The sequence below is a fragment of the Dermochelys coriacea genome, chromosome 1 (genome assembly GCF_009764565.3).
Source record: "Dermochelys coriacea isolate rDerCor1 chromosome 1, rDerCor1.pri.v4, whole genome shotgun sequence".
NCBI lineage: Eukaryota > Metazoa > Chordata > Testudines > Dermochelyidae > Dermochelys > Dermochelys coriacea.
Genome location: NC_050068.2, coordinates 151,829,021 through 151,847,111, shown reverse-complemented (window position 1 = coordinate 151,847,111; position 18,091 = coordinate 151,829,021). Strand labels below are relative to the sequence as shown.

Sequence of the window (18,091 nt, the reverse complement as noted above, 5' to 3'; positions counted from 1 at the left end):
ATAGAGCAAATATTTGTAATAAAAAAATATAAAGTGAGCACTGTACACTTTGTATTCTGTGTTGTAATTGAAATCAATATATTTGAAAATGTAGATAAACATCCAAAAATATTTAATAAATTTCAATTGTTTAACAGTGTGATTAAAACTGTGATTGATCACAGTTTTTTTATTGCAATTAATTGTTTGAGCCCTAATTCTTAAAACTGAAAAAATATTACAAATTTAATTTATTTTTCATCATTTATGCTGTTTGTTTACTTCTTGCAATTTGCTGAGTTTCGTCTGTGTATACAAACTTGTGTTATTCATCAGTGTATGCTCAGTTTCACTTTCTCGTTCTTACACACACAAGCAAAATGGCAATATTTGGGTTACAAATACTGCAAAGGAATGTTATCCATTTAACATTTTTAAAAGATTGTGGAAACATTTATGTTTACATTATGTTTTGGAAAGGTAGGGTTTTTGTTTGTTTTAACAAACATAATTGAGTGGCCTAAGTTCATTTGAGAGTGCAACTTTTAACTTGTGTGCAGGCTTTTTTGTACATCTTGAAAATCACTATTAATTGTCGAGGGGGGTAATATATCATCTTTTATTTTAGTTTTCTTTGTTTAAGCGAAAGTCGTTGACAAGTCAGAAAAATGTACATAACAGCAATGACGGTAAATCTGAAAAGCCACTCCAAAGTGAAAAGGATAAAGGAAAGGAAGCAGATTTATCTGGCGATGACAGGAAAGATGAAAACCAAAATCGCACGAGGAAGAATCCTAAGGAAACCACAACTAACCAGGGCAGAAAGACCAAGTCCTCTACTTGTGTAATACTGTAATACTGTCAGAATATATATTTGACAGGCTGCAAGCACATGTTGCAATTTATACTTGAAAACAATTATGACTTCTTATTGTTACTGATGACAGATTTAAAAAAAATAATTAAGTTGTTTGCCTTGGTTTTGGATTTGAAGACCATGGTTTTGGTATTTATTTCTATTGATAATTTTAGTAATTGAAACTGATAAGCTTATCAGAATGTTACTGAAGTGTTGTGGCCTTAACTGTTCAGTGTTGTAATAAAAATATATTTTTGTATGTGAAAAGTTGGATTCAGGCATTTTAATATTTTTTCCTAATTAATTGTATCCTAAGCTTGAATCTACATGGTACCATTTACAGTCTGATATGATGCAAAGCTGTAAATAGCTACTTAGTGTATTATTTAGTTCAATAAAATAGCTAGGAATGTTTAGAAATGAACATTAAGAAGGGTATTGAGCCACTTAGAAATCATCTGTCTTGTTCCATTTTGAAATAGAAAAATAGCAATAAAACTCAAAAGTATTTAAAAATATAGGCCCTGATTCAGAAAGCTATTGTAAGCATGTGTCTAGCTTTATGAATATGTGTAGTTTCAGTGAAGTCAATGAGATGCCTAACTGTAAGTAATGTGTAATGTGCTTATGTAGTTGGCCAAATCAGGGCCTTGCAAAAACTCCACTTATTTTTGAGAGATGCCGAGTGCCTTCAACTCTAGCTGAAATCAGTGAGAGTTATTGAGGGAATTCACCTCTACATAGAATCAAGCCAACAGCAGGGCAGAATGAAATCAATTGTCAATATTGCCATTTTACCATTTCACTGGGGCCTATTCCTGCATCCTTGAGCACCCAAATCTTCACTGTACTTTAGTGGAGGTTTTGTTAGCATACAAGCTACAGCATCTGAGACCCTTAATTATGATTACATATGGTGGACATCTTGAAGTAAGCAAAACTTTATATTTAGTAAAGGAAATAAATTGATCACATAGATAAGGTTACTAAGATATTCATCTTTATAGAGCAGCTGATGCCTTGTGGAAAAACTTTGAAAAGCATTTTGTCATATTAAGAAATCATTTGAGTTGATGTATAATTTTCTGTATTTTTTTCCTTTTCATTTTATGAAGGACATTTGCAGGAAAACATTTTCTTCATTAACATTTCATGTGTTGCAGCTGCCTGCTTTCCACCTGGAGTTAATATCCTCTGGGACATCTGAATGAATTACTATGGGAAATATTGATGTTGCAAACAGATCATTGTGGGCTAAATCCCTCTTGTATTTCTCAGTCAAGTACTTTCAGTAGCTTCAGTGGTGCTGCTCTAAGGGAGGAGAAGGGATTTGGCCCTCTCTCAGGTAGGGATTATGCAGAAGGAGCAAGTGAATGCTTCAGCCAATTTCCAGACCCATCAGTGGGATGCAAATGTTTTTTTCTTTCAGAATTTGTCATTTTTATTTGTTGTTTACATTTCTTATATTTAACACACAGTGCTAATTACCAAATTCATAAAGAGACAAGATTCCTTAAAATTCAGCTTCAAATAAATAAGAAATAAGCATGTAGTTTATTAATAAACTTAAAAACACATCCTGTCCTGTGATTAATCTGATCCCAGGATTGTGTCTTTGTATTCAAAAGTCCTTAGTTATTAAACAAAGCTACAAACAAAGCTACAAACATATAATATAAAACCAGAATTGTAGCCAAATTGAATCCTTTTCAAAATATTTCATAAGAGACGAGCTGATCTTTAAAAAACAACTAGGAAAAAGTTATTTAATTTCACTGATTTGTGCACACTTTTGAATCTGCCGTTGGCCCAACTTCACCTCTGATTTATCTATTTGTCCTAGTTTCAGGGCTGCTTAGGCTTTATATAACCCTGTCACAAGTGACTAGGGCTGTTCTTAACCTAGAATTTGGTCCAACTGAATGCTTCATCCCTATAAGTATGGCAAATACCCAAATACTTTAATGGAGCCTCCTCTGGACTGCAGTAAGTAGCATCATATTAAAAGCTGGCATTCTGTGTCATCCTTTTCCAGAGTTAATTAAGATCCTGTCCTTTTGTTCCGCTATTTTTCCATGCGACAGCTTTGAATTCTATAGATGTTCGTTAAATATGTTATTTTCTTTCTAGAAAAATACATGGTATTTACTGTTTTCCTCTTTTCCTCAGTGCACATTTGACTTCTGTTCTGCTTGGATCCTAATCTGAATAGGAAAAAATCTTGGAAGAGGAGTGATAAACTAAATGGTTTCTTCAGTGAGTTGAAATTAGTTTTACATTTTTAAAGGGGGCTGGAACTGATCCCAAAGGAAGGTACCCTAAGGTCTTTTTCTTTTTTTTAAAGTGTGAGTTCAGTTAATGAAGAGTAATTCTCTTAAATATGATGTTACTCTAGAGTCTAGAAGGGGAGGTTTCCTTAAAGCTATTGACACAGCAAAACACACTTGAAAGCATATTCCATTGTGATCCAATTATGTTTATATAGCATATTTTTTCTGTTCCCTTTTGCCCTTGTAGATTCATAGATTCATAGATATTAAGGTCAGAAGGGACCTTATGATCATCTAGTCTGACCTCCTCCACAATGCAGGCCACAGAATCTCACCCACCCACTCCTGCGAAAAATCTCTCACCTATGTCTGAGCTATTGAAGTCCTCAAATCATGGTTTAAAGACTTCCAGGAGCAGAGAATCCTCCAGCAAGTGACCTGTGCCCCATGCTATAGAGGAAGGCGAAAAACCTCCAGGGCCTCTTCCAATCTGCCCTGGAGGAAAATTCCTTCCTGACCCCAAATATGGCTATCAGCTGAACCCTGAGCATATGGGCAAGATTCACCAGCAAGATACCCAGGAAAGAATTCTCTGTAGTAACTCAGATCCCACCCCTTCTAACATCCCATCACAGGCTATTGGGCCTATTTACTATGAATATTTAAAGATCAATTAATTGCCAAAATCATGTTATCCCATCATGCCATCTCCTCCATAAACTTATTGAGTTTAATCTTAAAGCCAGATAGGTCATTTGACCCCACTGCTTCCCTTGGAAGGCTATTTCAAAAGTTCACCCCTCTGATGGTTAGAAACCTTCGTCTAATTTCAAGTCTAAACTTCCCGATGACCAGTTTATATCCATTTATTCTTGTGTCCACATTTGTACTAAGCTTAAATAATTCCTCTCCCTCTCCGGTATTTATCCCTCTGATATATTTATAGAGAGCAACCATATCTCCCCTCAACCTTCTTTTGGTTAGGCTAAACAAGCCAAGCTCCTTGAGTCTCCTTTCATAAGACAGGTTTTCCATTTCTCGGATCATCCTAGTAGCCCTTCTCTTTCCAGTTTGAATTCATCCTTCTTAAACATGGGAGACCAGAACTCTCTACTGGAAATACCTCGCCTGATGCACCCCAAGACCGCATTGGCTTTTTTTGTGGCCATACCACATTGGCAGCTCATAGTCATCCTGTGATCAACCAATACTGCAAGGTCCTTCTCCTTCTCCTCCGTTACTTCTAATTGATGCGTCCCCAGCTAATAACTAAAATTCTTGTTATTAATCCCTAAATGCATGACCTTACAATTCTCACTATTAAATTTCATCCTATTATTATTACTCCAGTTTACAAGGTCATCCAGATCTTCCTGTATGATATCCTGGTCTCTCTCTAAATTGGCAATACCTCACAGCTTTGTATCATCTGCCATCTTTATTAGCATACTTCCACTTTTTGTGCCGAGGTCAGTAATAAAAAGATTAAATAAGATTGGTCCCAAAGCTGACCCTTGAGGGACTCCACTGGTAACCTCCCTCCAGCCTGACAGTTCACCTTTCAGTATGACCCACTGTAGTCTCCCTGTTAACCAATTCCTTATCCACCTTTCAGTTTTCATATTGATCCCCATCTTTTCCAATTTAACTAATAATTCCCCATGTGGCACGGTATCAAACACCATACTGAAATCTAGGTAAATTAGATCCACTGTGTTTCCTTTGTCTAAAAAATCTGTTACTTTCTCAAAGAAGAAGATCAGGTTGGTTTGGCATGATCTACCTTTTGTAAAACCATGTTGTATTTTGTCCCATTTACCATTGACCTCAATGTCCTTAACTACTTTCTCCTTGAAAATTTTGTCCAAGACCTTGCATACTACAGATGTCAAACTAACAGGCCTGTAGTTACCCAGATCACTTTTTTTCCCTTTCTTAAAAATAGGAACTATGTTAGCAATTCTCCAATCATGAGTTTACAGATTCATTAAAAATTCTTGCTAATGGGCTTGCAATTTCATGTGCCAATTCCTTTAATATTCTTGGATGAAGATTATCTGGGCCCCCCTGATTTAGTCCCATTAAGCTGTTCGAGTTTCGCTTCTACCTCAGATATGGTAATATCTACCTCCATATCCTCATATCCTCATTCCCATTTGTCATGCTACCATTATCCCCAAGATCCTCATTAGCCTTATTAAAGACTGAGGCAAAGTATTTGTTTAGATATTGGGCCATGCCTAGATTATCCTTAACCTCCACTCCATCATCAGTGTTTAGCGGTCCCACTTCTTCTTTCTTTGTTTTCTTCTTATTTATATGACTATAGAACCTTTTACTATTGGTTTTAATTCCCTTTGCAAGGTCCAACTCTACTTGACTTTCAGCCTGTCTCACTTTATCCCTACATGTTCTGACCTCAATAAGGTCCCTTTAGGATCCTTTTCAACCTCAGGTCTACATCCCGTATCTTAGCACCTGAAAGACAGCACACCTTTCTATTCCCTGGATCAGCTCTGGTTACAGGCCTGTCTATTCTTCTCAGTAAAGAGTCCCCGATCATGTAGACCTGCCTTTTCCTAGTGACTGTGTTATTGTCCAGTCTATCCCCTGTTCCCTCTGGGTGCAATTTCTTTCTGTTCCTATTCTCCCTTGTAGTCCTCTTCAACCCATCCTGTAACCTCCTGGGACTCATATTTGGTGTAGTCTCCATTGACTCTTCCTCTTTTCCTATAGGACTAGCTGCTCTTCTCTTCTTCCTTGCCCTTCCACCTTCAGGAAGGTGGATCATCTGCTGAGCCCCTTCTTCATTTTCCAACTCTGCAAACCTATTCTTGAGCTCTATTTCGCCTTCACTAGCCCATCTTTTCCTCTGCCTGGTTCCCTTCCAAGTACAGTTACATGAAAACGGGATGTTTGCTGCCACAAAAGTCAAGTCTCTAACAGGTAGTGTGCACTGATTAAAAATAAATGATTTTTAAAAATAAATGATTTTTCATCTTTAATAATACCACATTTTATATAGTTTACTGCATGATAAAAAGGATATTGTTCATTAAAAGGTATTTTGTCAGCTAAATAATAGCAAAAGGTTCCATCATAGAAATGATTTGGAGCACTGCTTTTGTTTTTTACCATTTACCCTTATTTTCCAAAGCTAAGTATTTCAGCATAAATCACTATTCCTGGATTACATGGTCCTGGCTCCTGCCAGTGGGATGGCTCTTTAAGATTCATTTTTTTCTAAAACTCACCATCAAAATTACCACGCAGTGGAGGTTGTGTGCTCCGCAGGTATAACTATAGCACCTCAATCTTTACAGCCAACTCTTTTCCTTCCTCTGGCCCCTGGCCCAGCAATTAAGTTGCTCACTCTTAATTAGGGTGATCAGATGTCCCAATTTTATAGGGACAGTCCTGATATTTGGGCTTTTTCTTATATAAGCACCTATTACCCCACCTCGTGTCCTGATTTTTCACACTTGCTGTCTGATCACCTTACTCTTAATCAATACTGTACTTGCTGCTTTAAATATATCTGTTAGAACTTTTTATCCTTTCAAGAAAACGGCTGAGTGCAGCTATCTTTTGCTGTTTGCTTTAAGGTTCTCTGCATTACTATTTTTATATAATGCTTTTTTAAAAGATGGCCTAGCTTACAGATAGAGAAATAGTAAATCAGCATTGATGTCAAAAAGCACAGGATCTGGCCCTACATCTACCATCACTTCAAGGGTGTTCAAAAACCCTGCATGAGCTCAAGAGACAATACAGCCCACACAATAATGTTGGTGATATAATAGGAAAACTCCCATTGACTTTGTTGGTGCAGGATCAGGGCAGTGGGACATGAACACACATTTCTGATTGTTTTTCATACTCCCAAAGAACATAGTGCTATACCGAGTGGTAATTTTTATTACTTTTTCCCCAGATAGCTTATATACACATATTGTGTCCACCCCTTATCTCTTGTTACCCAGATGAAGTCAATGGAGTTGATGTAAATCAGATCACATTTTGGCATGTTTATCATGTGTACACAAGCCTATCTTCTTTTAAGGCTGTGGGTAACATAAATGTGAGTTCAGGTAGAATTTAAGCGTGAGTATGACATTAAAATGGTCCAGCTAATCACAATTTGGTTTTTGACAAATGATGTCCAAAAGAACTTTATAATGTAGATATAGTTTTAGTGTATTATCAGAAACACACTCACAAAAATGCATGGAATTTGACATGTTCTATTATATTTCTTTTAAAAATACCTCTCCGTCACTTTAGTTGCCCAAAATTGAACCAATATATCCAGACTTACATTCTCAAGATATTTGTTGATAGTATTGCCCACAGCATATCCCATTGACTCCTTTTGTGTACTAAAGGAGAAAAAACCTTCTTATTTCAATTTTTAATGCTTATGAAAAAGTGTGTTAATAGCCCTAGACAAAACCACAATGCAGCTATATGCTTCTTCTTCAACTGATGGAGTAATTGCAGTGTAGTCCTGACCTATAACACCCTTACTTTTCTAGCTGTGGAATCTCCTGAACACAACCCTGTCATAAGTATCAAGTTATGAAGTTAGCAAATATCTTCAAACTGATTGGCAGATTTTAAGGTTAAGTTTTAATAGACAATATATTTTCAATCGGTTTGCAGATGGAAAAATGGATAAGCTACTAAGGTAATAGATTTAGAAAGCTATCATAAATGTATTGAACACTAAGGCTTATAATCTTTTAAATCCCTATAAAATTTACTTATGTGAGTTAGAACTTTCACAGATACAACCAGTGAAACTCAGTTATGGAGGGATGCATCTGCCTCTATATTTTAAATGACAAACCAGCTTCCCAATATAAGCCTTCTTTTTCAGTCCCACAGAAACAAATTATTCCCCCTGAAATTTCACATGCTACATCCAAGCATATTTCCCTGTGAAATTTAAAGGCTATTATTTGGCAGCTCTTCTATGAGCCCTTTTAGGGTGACCAGATATCCCGATTTTATAGGGACAGTCCCTATTTTGGGGGCTTTTTCTTATATAGATACTTATTACCCCCTACCGCCTGTCCCGATTGTTCACACTTGCCCTCTGGTCACCTGAGCCCATTTCAATACTCTGTAATGTGACACCGTTTTTCAGATTAATAGTCGTGCTGCATACTTCCTACCAATAACAAATATCAATGCTACCAAAATTTAAAATCATCCTGTGATACAAAGTACAAGAATAATACTCCTACACTTAGCAACAATACTTTAGTCCTCCACCTTCTTAACAGAAGATGGTATAACAATTTGATGCATTACTCTGTCAACGGCATATGTCCCATTTTAAGAAAAATAGTTAGGATCTCTCCTAAGATGGTTATTGCAAACAGCGAAGTGACTGTTAAGTAGCACTAGTAATTTGCTGTCTAAAGAAGAATGAAACTTCCTTAGTTCTGTATCTTTCAGTCAATTTTATCCAGTGAGTGAGATAAAAACCTGGTGAAACGCTGGCCTCTAGTGGTTCCTGTCTGGTTGTAGCTTATGAAAGACAGCTGGCTGCTGCTTCCCCTGCTGCTGAACTTTAAAACTAGAATGTCACTGACAGAAGAAGAAAAACTACAAAATGAGTAAGTTCTCTTCTGCATATACAGTATAGGGATAAATTTTTCCCCAAGACATACACTGAAGAAGCATGGATCCTGTGGAAAAATAGTATGTGGTCATATACTTAACATCTGTATCATAATGCAGACACACCAGAGAATCGAATTAAGGTTGAAACTGAAAAAAAAATCCCACTGAAGATATATTGACACCCATATGGTTCATCATCCACTGCACTGCCCTCTGCCACTTGAGCTAATGGAGTAACGGATAGCAGTAGTAGTTAGGTTGTCATTGTCTGTGTGAACCAGCCTTGGAGGGGGATGAGGCACACATTTTGCCAGAGGGTTTCACAGATAGCTCTGTCCCTGGAAGGTGGATAGCCTCTCAAAACAGATGATGTGCTCTGCCAAATTCATAAAGGCCAGGTTTTTAGAGACAAGCTAGTGGCAGACAATGCCGCAAAATCTAAACAGTCCTTTCCAATGCCACACCATGCCTTTAAGAGAGCGTACAGCCCAGCCTTCAGACACAGGCATTCCTTTTGGCCTTCATCCTTACAGAAATACCAGCAAAGAGATAAGCAGGTTCTCCAGAGAAAAGCTGTGGAACTATGGTTTAGGAGAAAAGGCCCAAGAGAACCTGCCACTCCCAAAGCCTCTTTATGACAAAGACTGCATAGGTCTCCGCCCAGATTTGGAGCTGCAGCTTGGGGGCAGGGATTTCCCATTTCCTGGAGGAATGGATTGCTTTGATCCCAGACCAGTGAGTCAGGGAGATAGTGAGGTAGGGATACTCTCTTGAGTTACAGGCTCCACCCCATCTGTTTTTCATCCAGTCCCCGTCTTGTATGATGCTGTAAAGCATGATCTAATCCAGAATGAGAGTTCTCACCTCCCGGGTATGGGAGTAATAGAGTATGCCCTCAGAAGAAAGATTCTCAGGGTGCTATTCCATCTTCTTTATCATTCAGAAGTAAACAGGACGGGATCCAAGCCATTCTAGATCTCAAAAGGCTCAACAAGTGGATGAAGAAACTGAAGTTCTGGCGGGAGACCCTAACCTCTATGGCGTCATCCCTGTCCCATTTTACTCGTCCTTGCCCCCTCCCCCAGTCTCTACAAAGGTGGTGATCATACCCAGAGTCACAGAGTTCCACCCAGAACCCCTTTCTGGGTGACATCTTAAAGCTCCATCCCAAGCAGCGGCCCACAGAGCTACATAACTGACCTTGAATCTCCTGCAGAGGCATGGCTTTATTATCAACATCAAGAAAAGCTCCTTGATTCTGTCCACCCAAATAACTCAGTTGGCAGTGGGCACAGACACTTTGATAGCAAGGATATATCCATCTCTAGAGAGGTACCAGAAGATTGAAGACCTCCTTGCATTTGTTTTGGAACTGTAAGAGGCCCAGTATTGCACTGGGCCTTCAACTCCTAGGCCTCCTAGTATCATGCTTGGGGATCATTCCATGGGGGTAATCACACATCAGGTGCCTTCAAGGCTTTATCCTAAAGGTATGAGGGGGGCACTTGGAATGCATGACAGATCAAGTGTGGGTTCTGACACAGATGATCAAATGGTGATCATCCCAGGGCAAAGTCTGCAAGGGAACCCCCATATGCCTTCCAGCTGATCCTTACAACTGATGCCAGCCTGGAGGGCTGGGGAGCACACCTGGGGTCCCAAACAGCTCAAGGCATTAAGAACCTAGAGGAAAGGACCAGCAGCATAAACCTTTTAGAACAGAGAGCGGTCATGCTGCTACTATGAAGTTCCAGTCAGCCTAGAGGGGAACCACGCTCTGATTCAGTCAGACAACACAACCACGGTCACATATTTGAACAAGTGAGGAGGAAAAGAAGAAGCCCAGCACTACACAATGAAGCAATGGAAAACGTGCAGTGGGTGGAGCATTCTCTTCTCTCCCTCAGGGTAGTTCACATAAAGGGAGACCTGAACCAGAAGGTGGACTGGCTCAGCAGGTTCAAGGTGAACAACTCTGAGTGGTGCCCGAATCAGGTAGTCTTTGAGTTAATCGTCTAATTATTCCGCCTGACCTCAATCAACTTATTTGTGAACCATGTTAACATGGTTCACAAAAGTACTTCACTATAGAAAAGTGGACCCCAGATCCATGGGGACATATGCCCTATCACATAGATGGCCTTAGGGCCTCCTCTGGGTATTTCCACCTTTCCCATTATTAGGGGAGGTGGTCCAGAAAATAAAGCGAGAACAGGAGACAGTAATATTGGTAACTCCACTTTGGCTGAGGAGACCCTGGTTTTCGGATCTGATAGAGCTGAAATTGGGACCTCTATCTCTACAGCTCCCAGAGACATAGGACATCTTCTCACAAGGTCCTCTGCTTCATCCGGAACTGAACCGGCTGCATCTAACAGCCTGGCTATTGAAAGGTAAGCTCTAGTATTGTTGGGTCTGTCCTCCACTGTCATCAGAACACTTCTTTCTTCTCAAAGAATATTGACCTTGAAAGCATACTCCTCTGTCTGGACCAAGTTTTGGGGCTGGTGCCAGGAACACGAAGCAAGCCCTAGAAATTCAGGAATTCTGGCTGTCTTGGTTTTGGCTTCGACAAAGGTCTTCAACTTAGCACTACTGTACGTCAGGTGTCTGCCCTTAGTAGTGTGATGTTCACAGAATCTGTGGGTTCTGTGGCAGAGAACCCCCAGGTAGCCAGATTCTGTAGGGCAGTCTGGTTAGCCAATTGGACCTCTTTTTCTCAAGTTGGACTTGTAGTGAGAGTCCTGACAAACCATCCCTTCAAACCACTGATGTCAGTGTCAGCATTTTATTTGTCTATCAAAACTTGTTTTCTACTGGCCATTATGTTGGCCAGGTGAGTGTTGGAGCTGGCGGCGCTCCCTACACAGAAATTTTATTTCATGTTACATGAGGAGAAGGTGGTGCTCAGAACTCTGGAATCATTTATCCCTAAAGTGAAGTCTTCTTTCCACATTTTTCCACACTGCCCAAGAGATTGTTCTAAAGTGCGACCTCAGAGTTATGAACACCTCGGGAATGGAGGTTATTCGTAACTCTGAAATGTTCATAATTCTGAACAAAACATTATGGTTGTTCTTTCAAAAGTTTACAACTGAACATTGACTTAATACAGCTTTGAAACTTTACTATGCAGAATTAAAATGCTGCTTTCCATTTTTTTTAGTAGTTTATGTTTAACACAGTACTGTATTGTGTTTGCTGCTGCTGCTTCTTCTTTGGTCTCTGTTGCTGCCAGACTGTGTATTTCCAGTTCCAAATGTGTGTAGTTGTCTGGTCAGTTTGTAACTGTAGTGTACATAACTCTGAGGTTCTACTGTATTTTCCTTCTGTCCAGTGCCACAGCATCCACTGAGCAGAGGTGGTACACCTTAGTTGTCAGAAGGGCTCTGAAAATATACTTCAAACATAGAGGCCATGAGGAGATCAGGTGCCCTATTTGAATCCTTTCATCTGAAATGCCAAGGATTTGGAGCTTGAAAGTCGTTTGTTGCTAGGTGGATTAGACTATGTATTGTGGAAGTGTACAAGGCATTGGAGATTCTGGTTCCAAAAGGGTTCAGGGCACACTCCTTGATCTCTGGCAACCTCATGGGCGGAAAGAGCTAATTCATCCACAGCGGAAATTTGTAAGGCAACCACCTGGTCAAATGCTACCATTTTTATCAATAACTACAAGGTGGACTTCCTTTGGCAGGAAGGTGATGCGGGTTTGCCCAGAAATGATTTTGCAGTTTGAGAAAATATGGATGGGGAGGGATATTGTTTTCCTTTTTCTGACCTTTTCTATAACCCTCCTTACATCTGTTCATTACTCGCTACTTCCCAGATGTCAAGAACTATGGGAGATACTGAGCTGCTGAATGGAAAATTTCGTACTGATAATTTACTTTCTAGTAGCAGCATCTCCCACAATTCTACCCGTCCTGGATGGCTCATGAGTCAAGGGTCAGATACTAAGTGGGATTGTTATGATATGACCATCTTCTTTGGTCTAAAGTGTATAGTTACTTTGTTATTTGTTATTAATGATGTTATGCAAATTCTACAGTTTGGGAATAACTCAGCTGGAAGGAAGCTGGAACTGAGAGGGTGTGGCCAGATCATGCAACTCTAAAACTCTGATCTGCCTCTCTGAGCTGCAAAGGGAGGAGAGCAGCCCAGATGTCAGAAATTGGGGGGGACAATGCTAGGAGAATAGAAATTATCTGCAAGAAATTTTACATCCTTGATTCTGCTGGCAATGGTTCTCGATACAACACTACTCTGTTTGTGCAGATTAATCCTATTCTCGGCAAGAATAAAATGCATGTGGGTAGAGAACATGTTGGTACACAAACACACACAGAGACCATGATAACCCTGATCTTTTAGCCCATCCTCTGACACCCCTCCCTGAGTCCTACTATGGAGGATTTATGTGCAGTGTCATGGTTTTAGTCTCTCTGCTTTGTTTTAAAACATCACTCTCTGAGCGGTGACTATCCTCCATGAGAAAACTGATGCCCTTTAAAAAAATAATTCAGAAAAAGAAAACTCCCTCTCCCAGTTTGGCACCTTTCCCTGTTCTGCAGAGGCCTGCTCTAAATCCTGCTGTTGTCTTGACCTGGACTCCCAGGCCTTGACTGGAATCTCTCTCCTTTTACACTGTTGGCCTGCACTGTCTTTGAAGGCTACATGCCAGCAGGACTCCACTCCCTTACACTATCCCTTCAACATTATTTTACCCACATCAGATGCTTCCTTTCTAGAGTGGAGGAAGATGAGTTCTTATTCTAGCTATTGCCAAAATAGTGTTGCCAGTTCCCATGTTTTTTATCATAAGTTTTGCAAACTTTGATATTTTTCTTAAAGTCCCAACTCTTTTAGATTAGTGATTACTGTATAGTCTTTTGTCTGGTGAAAAAAAATTCCCTGGAACCTAACCCCCCTATTTATATTAATTCTTATGTGGAAATTGGATTCCCTTAACATCGTTTTGCTTAAAGTAGCATTTTTCAGGAATATAACTACAATGTTAAGCGAGGAGTTACTGAACATGAGAATCTTGTCTTTTATTTAAAAAAACAAAGTTTCTGTCCCTTCTGCTTATGGAGGAGAGCCTAAAAATGTGACACAAGAGTAGCCTTGTACCTCAAAACCCAAGGACAAATACCTCCCACCCCCCAAAAAATACTTTTTTAAAAATCTCATGATTTGGGGGGCTTGATTCATGATTTTTGAGCACTGGAGGTTGGCAATACTGGAAACTTCTGAGCAACCAAAGCAGCTCAAGTGCAGGACATCTGAAATGGGGGCTGTGGGGAATGGAATTTTCCAGGCCTAAACTGGCAGTGAGTGCCATCCTTATTGTCCCACTGCTGTTACAGGAGGAGCTCTGAGCTGGCACCCATTTGCTTCTTTCTCTGGTCCACTGTTGCCAGAGAAGGGATTGGAACTAGTAGCATATTGCCTTCCCCTCATACAGCTCCTGAAAGGGGATCTGGACTGGTAATCACTAGTGGAGGTGAAAGGAGATCTCATGGCAAGTTTCCTCCCACTGTTCCGACACTAAAGAGGGTAGTGGTCCTAGTTTGCAAATTGCGGAGTCAATGCCAGATGGCATCCCTCTCAAGTGTCCTGCATAGAGCAGGACATCTCATATCTGGCCCTGATTTGTAAAGTTGTCCTTTGGTCCCACATTGGCACCTGGACACAACCACACCCAGTGGTAGATACCTCCACCTTCCCCGATACGTGTGGTGCTGTCTCTGCCTCACTCCCTTCTAGAGTAGCATGCAACTGAGAAAGTTTGCCATAGACCAAGTTGTGTGGATAGCTTGGGCAGGACCCATTTGGGTCCAATGTCTCTGACATGGGAAACAGAGGTGAGGGTGTGCTGAGGGTCACTGACACAGGGGACAGAGACAGGGGGAGGGAAGACTGGGGATCTCTGATACAAAATATGGTAACTGTGGCCTTGCCTCAGCACAGCGGGGCTGGACTTGATCTCCTCTAAGGGTCTCTTGCATCTCTCCATTTCTAATATTCTATGATCGGAACAAATGGTCTTTTTCTTTTAAATAGTGGGTTTCCACATAACGTGCTTTTAGTACCCAGAATCATTTAGTTCCATTGTAATACGGTCCAGGCTATTTACAAGCTTGTATGTAATTAAAAAATAAACATAAAACTGTGTGTTCAAGAAAACAACGATGTCCCTCTTTTCAGTGTGGGGACTGAGAGGCAAGCCGTGTGGTGGGGGTCCCAAGCAGTAAACAGCTGCGTGTCTATCAGGGTGGGATCCTTTGTCTTGTGATTTTGCTGGAGGGCGGGAGGGAAGAGGGCTGTAACAAAATCCTTTCGGTTCACTCCTAGTCCCTTGCAGGCAGGCCGAGCTGTGCCAGCGTTGGCAAGGTGTAACAGAGGGAGCCCCCCGAGCGGTCTGTCAGAGGTAGGCATTGTCTGCCCGGGACGGGGTATGGCCCTGGGGTGGGGGGCTTTGATCGTTTCCAGGCGGGAGACCAGCCAGCGATCCGGGCTCTGAGCGTCCATGGCTCCTGCAGGAACTCTTGCAGACTCCGCCAGAGAGAGAGAGAGAGAGAGCCCAGAGCCGCCTTCAAATGCATCTGAAAGGAGCGAGGCTTGGCGGGAGAGGCGGGGAAGGCAGCTGGGCCACAGGCTCCCTGCAGCTCGGCGCGGCGTCCCGGGCCGCGGGGGGGGAGCTCAGAGCGGCGGCAGGAGGGGGAGGGGGAGGGGGAGGGGGAGGAGGAGGAGGGAGGAGTTTGCCGCGGAGCCCCAGAGCCCGCGCGGAGAATGTCTCTGTCCCGCTCCTCCGCCTGCCCCCTAGTCGCTCAGCCTCGGGCGGGGAAGGGACTCAGCCGCGCAACATGGGGAGCCGCTCGCTCTGCTTAGCCTGGCTGCTGGCCGTGGGCGTGTGCCTGAGCCTCGCGTACGAAGGTAGGGGAGCGGGGCGCCTGACTCTGCTGGGGCGGGGGCTGCGGCCAGGGGAGCCGGGGCTCCCAGCCCTGAAACGCTGCTGCAGCGGGGCAGGGGCTCCGCAGTCCCTCGCCTTCCTTTGCCGCAACAGCCCCTGGCCCGGCTGCTCGGAGAGGGACGCGTCCGTTCCTAGCCTCTCCTGGCCCAGCCTAGGTGCGCCCCGCTGGCCTCCGGGCGGAGTCCTCCCTCGCCGAGCCCCCCTTCGCCAGGTGTTAGCTGGGCTGCGCAGCCCAGCGCCCCCTGCCCCGGCCTGCTGTGTGACTTGCGTTGGGACGGGAGCGGGATACCAACGTGCCTCGATTTCCCTGCGCACTGATAGACCCGGGAGCGGTCCCCTGCCTGGGCTCCTCGCGTTCATTCAAACGCTGGTCTGTTGACGTGGGAGTAGCTGTGAAAATCTCTCGCACAAACTCTTGCAAACATCTAACTTCAGCGTAGACTGTAGAGGCGTGCTGGGCATTTCTTGTTGCCCTGGCTGGCAGGCAGTGTTGCAACTCCTTCCCAGCTCCTTTATTGACATTGAAGTCTCGCATCTTTCCAGGACCAAGCCCTGCGCAAACTAGACACTTCTTTTTTCTTGTTCACTTATCACTTTATTTTATACAAAAATATTTGAATAGTTGCCACAGCAGCTGCCTGGGTTCTCTGCACTGAGACTCTGGTGTGGGTCTTAGCCAGATGATCAGTGAATTCCTGATAAGGAGACTTGGTGAATACAGTCTCCTTCCAGAGGTCAGGGGTCAGATAACTGTAGGTCTTGGAGATTGCATCAAAGGTGGCTTTAGCAAAGTTGCCCAGTGTACCAGCAAAAGTATAGCAGTCATCAATTCCAGCTGAGAGGCAGAGTTACTAGCCTGGAAAGGCTTTCTGTATTTCCATTGAAGTCAGCCCTTTCTGAAGAAAGTACAGTCCTGGGGGTGTGGGGGAGAGATAACATATGGGATCTCTTAGTTTGCACTAGTAAAATATTAACTGATCTACACATGTTTTTACAGAAACACAAGCCCTGTGTCATCTGCTTTTTAATGTCTTTTTAATGTTTATTGATTTTCCATTCTTTGTGGCACCCTCTTACTGTTTGACAAATGTGTGCTATTTTATTTGGCAAACATGGATTTACTTTGTGTTTCTCATGGCACTGAAATGAACAAAGCCTTTCTTGTTCTTTTAGCTCCCTTGCATTTGTACCAGCATCATAAAAGCTATCAGAAGAGGGCTCTTGAAATAGTGTTTGTTACTTACTTGTTATATGGGAATCTGCAGGAGGTCTGCACACCTATTTTTATTTTTTTTAATTGCTGGTTCTGAAAAGAAGTGGGTTAAAACATTAAATAAAATTTCTCTGTGACAGAGCTTTGGATCATTTGTTTTTAAAATATGCAATTTTTTGGTTTCAAAAAGACAGCGTTTTAAAGAGACAGTGTCTGTGGTGGTTCCACAATACATATTCATGTTGTGAAAGGTTATCAGCCTTCCAAAATAATGGCTACAATAATACTTAAATTAAGGGACCAAAGCCAGCATATCTACATTTCCTGCTCTGTTGATGCATGCCTAAAGGTATGGTACCTTGACTCATCACACCTTTTTCCTGTAAAGCCAGTGGAAGACAGTTAAAGTGCACATAGAAGCCCATGTAAGGAGCATGGAATGTCTGTGGTATTTTTAGGTGAGGAGAAGGGCAAATGTGGGACCTCTCAGCTTCCCAATGTTCTTTAAGGATCTCATATAATATAGGGTTACTGAAGGGTTTACTGAAGATTTCTTCATCTAGCTTCCCTTTCCCCATATCCCATCTGTGACTGGGCATAAAGAGGGTTAATCTTAGTTTACATTTTCAGTGACAAAAAGTTTGCATGGTGATGTAGTTTTGCTTCTTAGTGGTTACAGGAGGTTGCTTTTGTTTTTTGTTAATTGTTTTAATTCAATTAGAGGTTAATTAACTAAGAGTATTTTAGAATAATCTTGTGAAGTGCCACAACTGGACCATAAATAGGTATGTTGTAGCCACCATACTCCTAAAAAACAGTACTGCACTTATTCTAATGCTGTCATTCTCAAATCATCACGTGTTTTATCAAGTTTTAAGCTGGAAACTGAAATTTGCGTTCATTCCTAAGGGAAAAGGAAATCAGAGTCTGTAGCTCTCTGCTCCTTTAAAACAGCTATCTTGCCAAATTAAGGTATGTCAAAATGGTAACAGATCTAGCCATCTGAAATGAATGCACAAAAACAAAGCTGTTCAAAACTAATGGGTATTTGTCAATTCAGCTAAGTATGTATTTGTCTAGGATCACAGAATATAGAAGCAGTAAACAAGTAAATGTGATTCATAATGTAATCCAGGAATCTACAACTGTAGAACCTCTGCACA

The 18,091-nt window shown here is 41.6% G+C and overlaps 2 protein-coding genes across 3 annotated transcripts in view; both read left to right on the top strand.

Moving 5' to 3' along the window:
- Positions 1–1,966, top strand: part of RPGR (retinitis pigmentosa GTPase regulator) — a 99,350-nt gene extending 97,384 nt beyond the window's left edge. Inside the window, 1 exon segment of the mRNA XM_043505639.1 lies at positions 608–1,966. Within this exon segment, the coding sequence (XP_043361574.1) occupies positions 608–835 (228 nt within the window). The 3' untranslated portion in view covers positions 836–1,966.
- Positions 1,967–15,187: 13,221 nt separating this feature from the next.
- Positions 15,188–18,091, top strand: part of SRPX (sushi repeat containing protein X-linked) — a 75,921-nt gene continuing 73,017 nt past the window's right edge. The window contains exon 1 of one of the 2 annotated variants that reach the window (XM_038419424.2): positions 15,188–15,678. In XM_038419424.2, coding sequence (XP_038275352.2) covers positions 15,342–15,678 — 337 coding nt within the window. In that variant the 5' untranslated portion in view covers positions 15,188–15,341. The remainder of the gene's footprint in view (positions 15,679–18,091) is intronic. The other variant, XM_038419433.2, reaches the window with a different exon arrangement.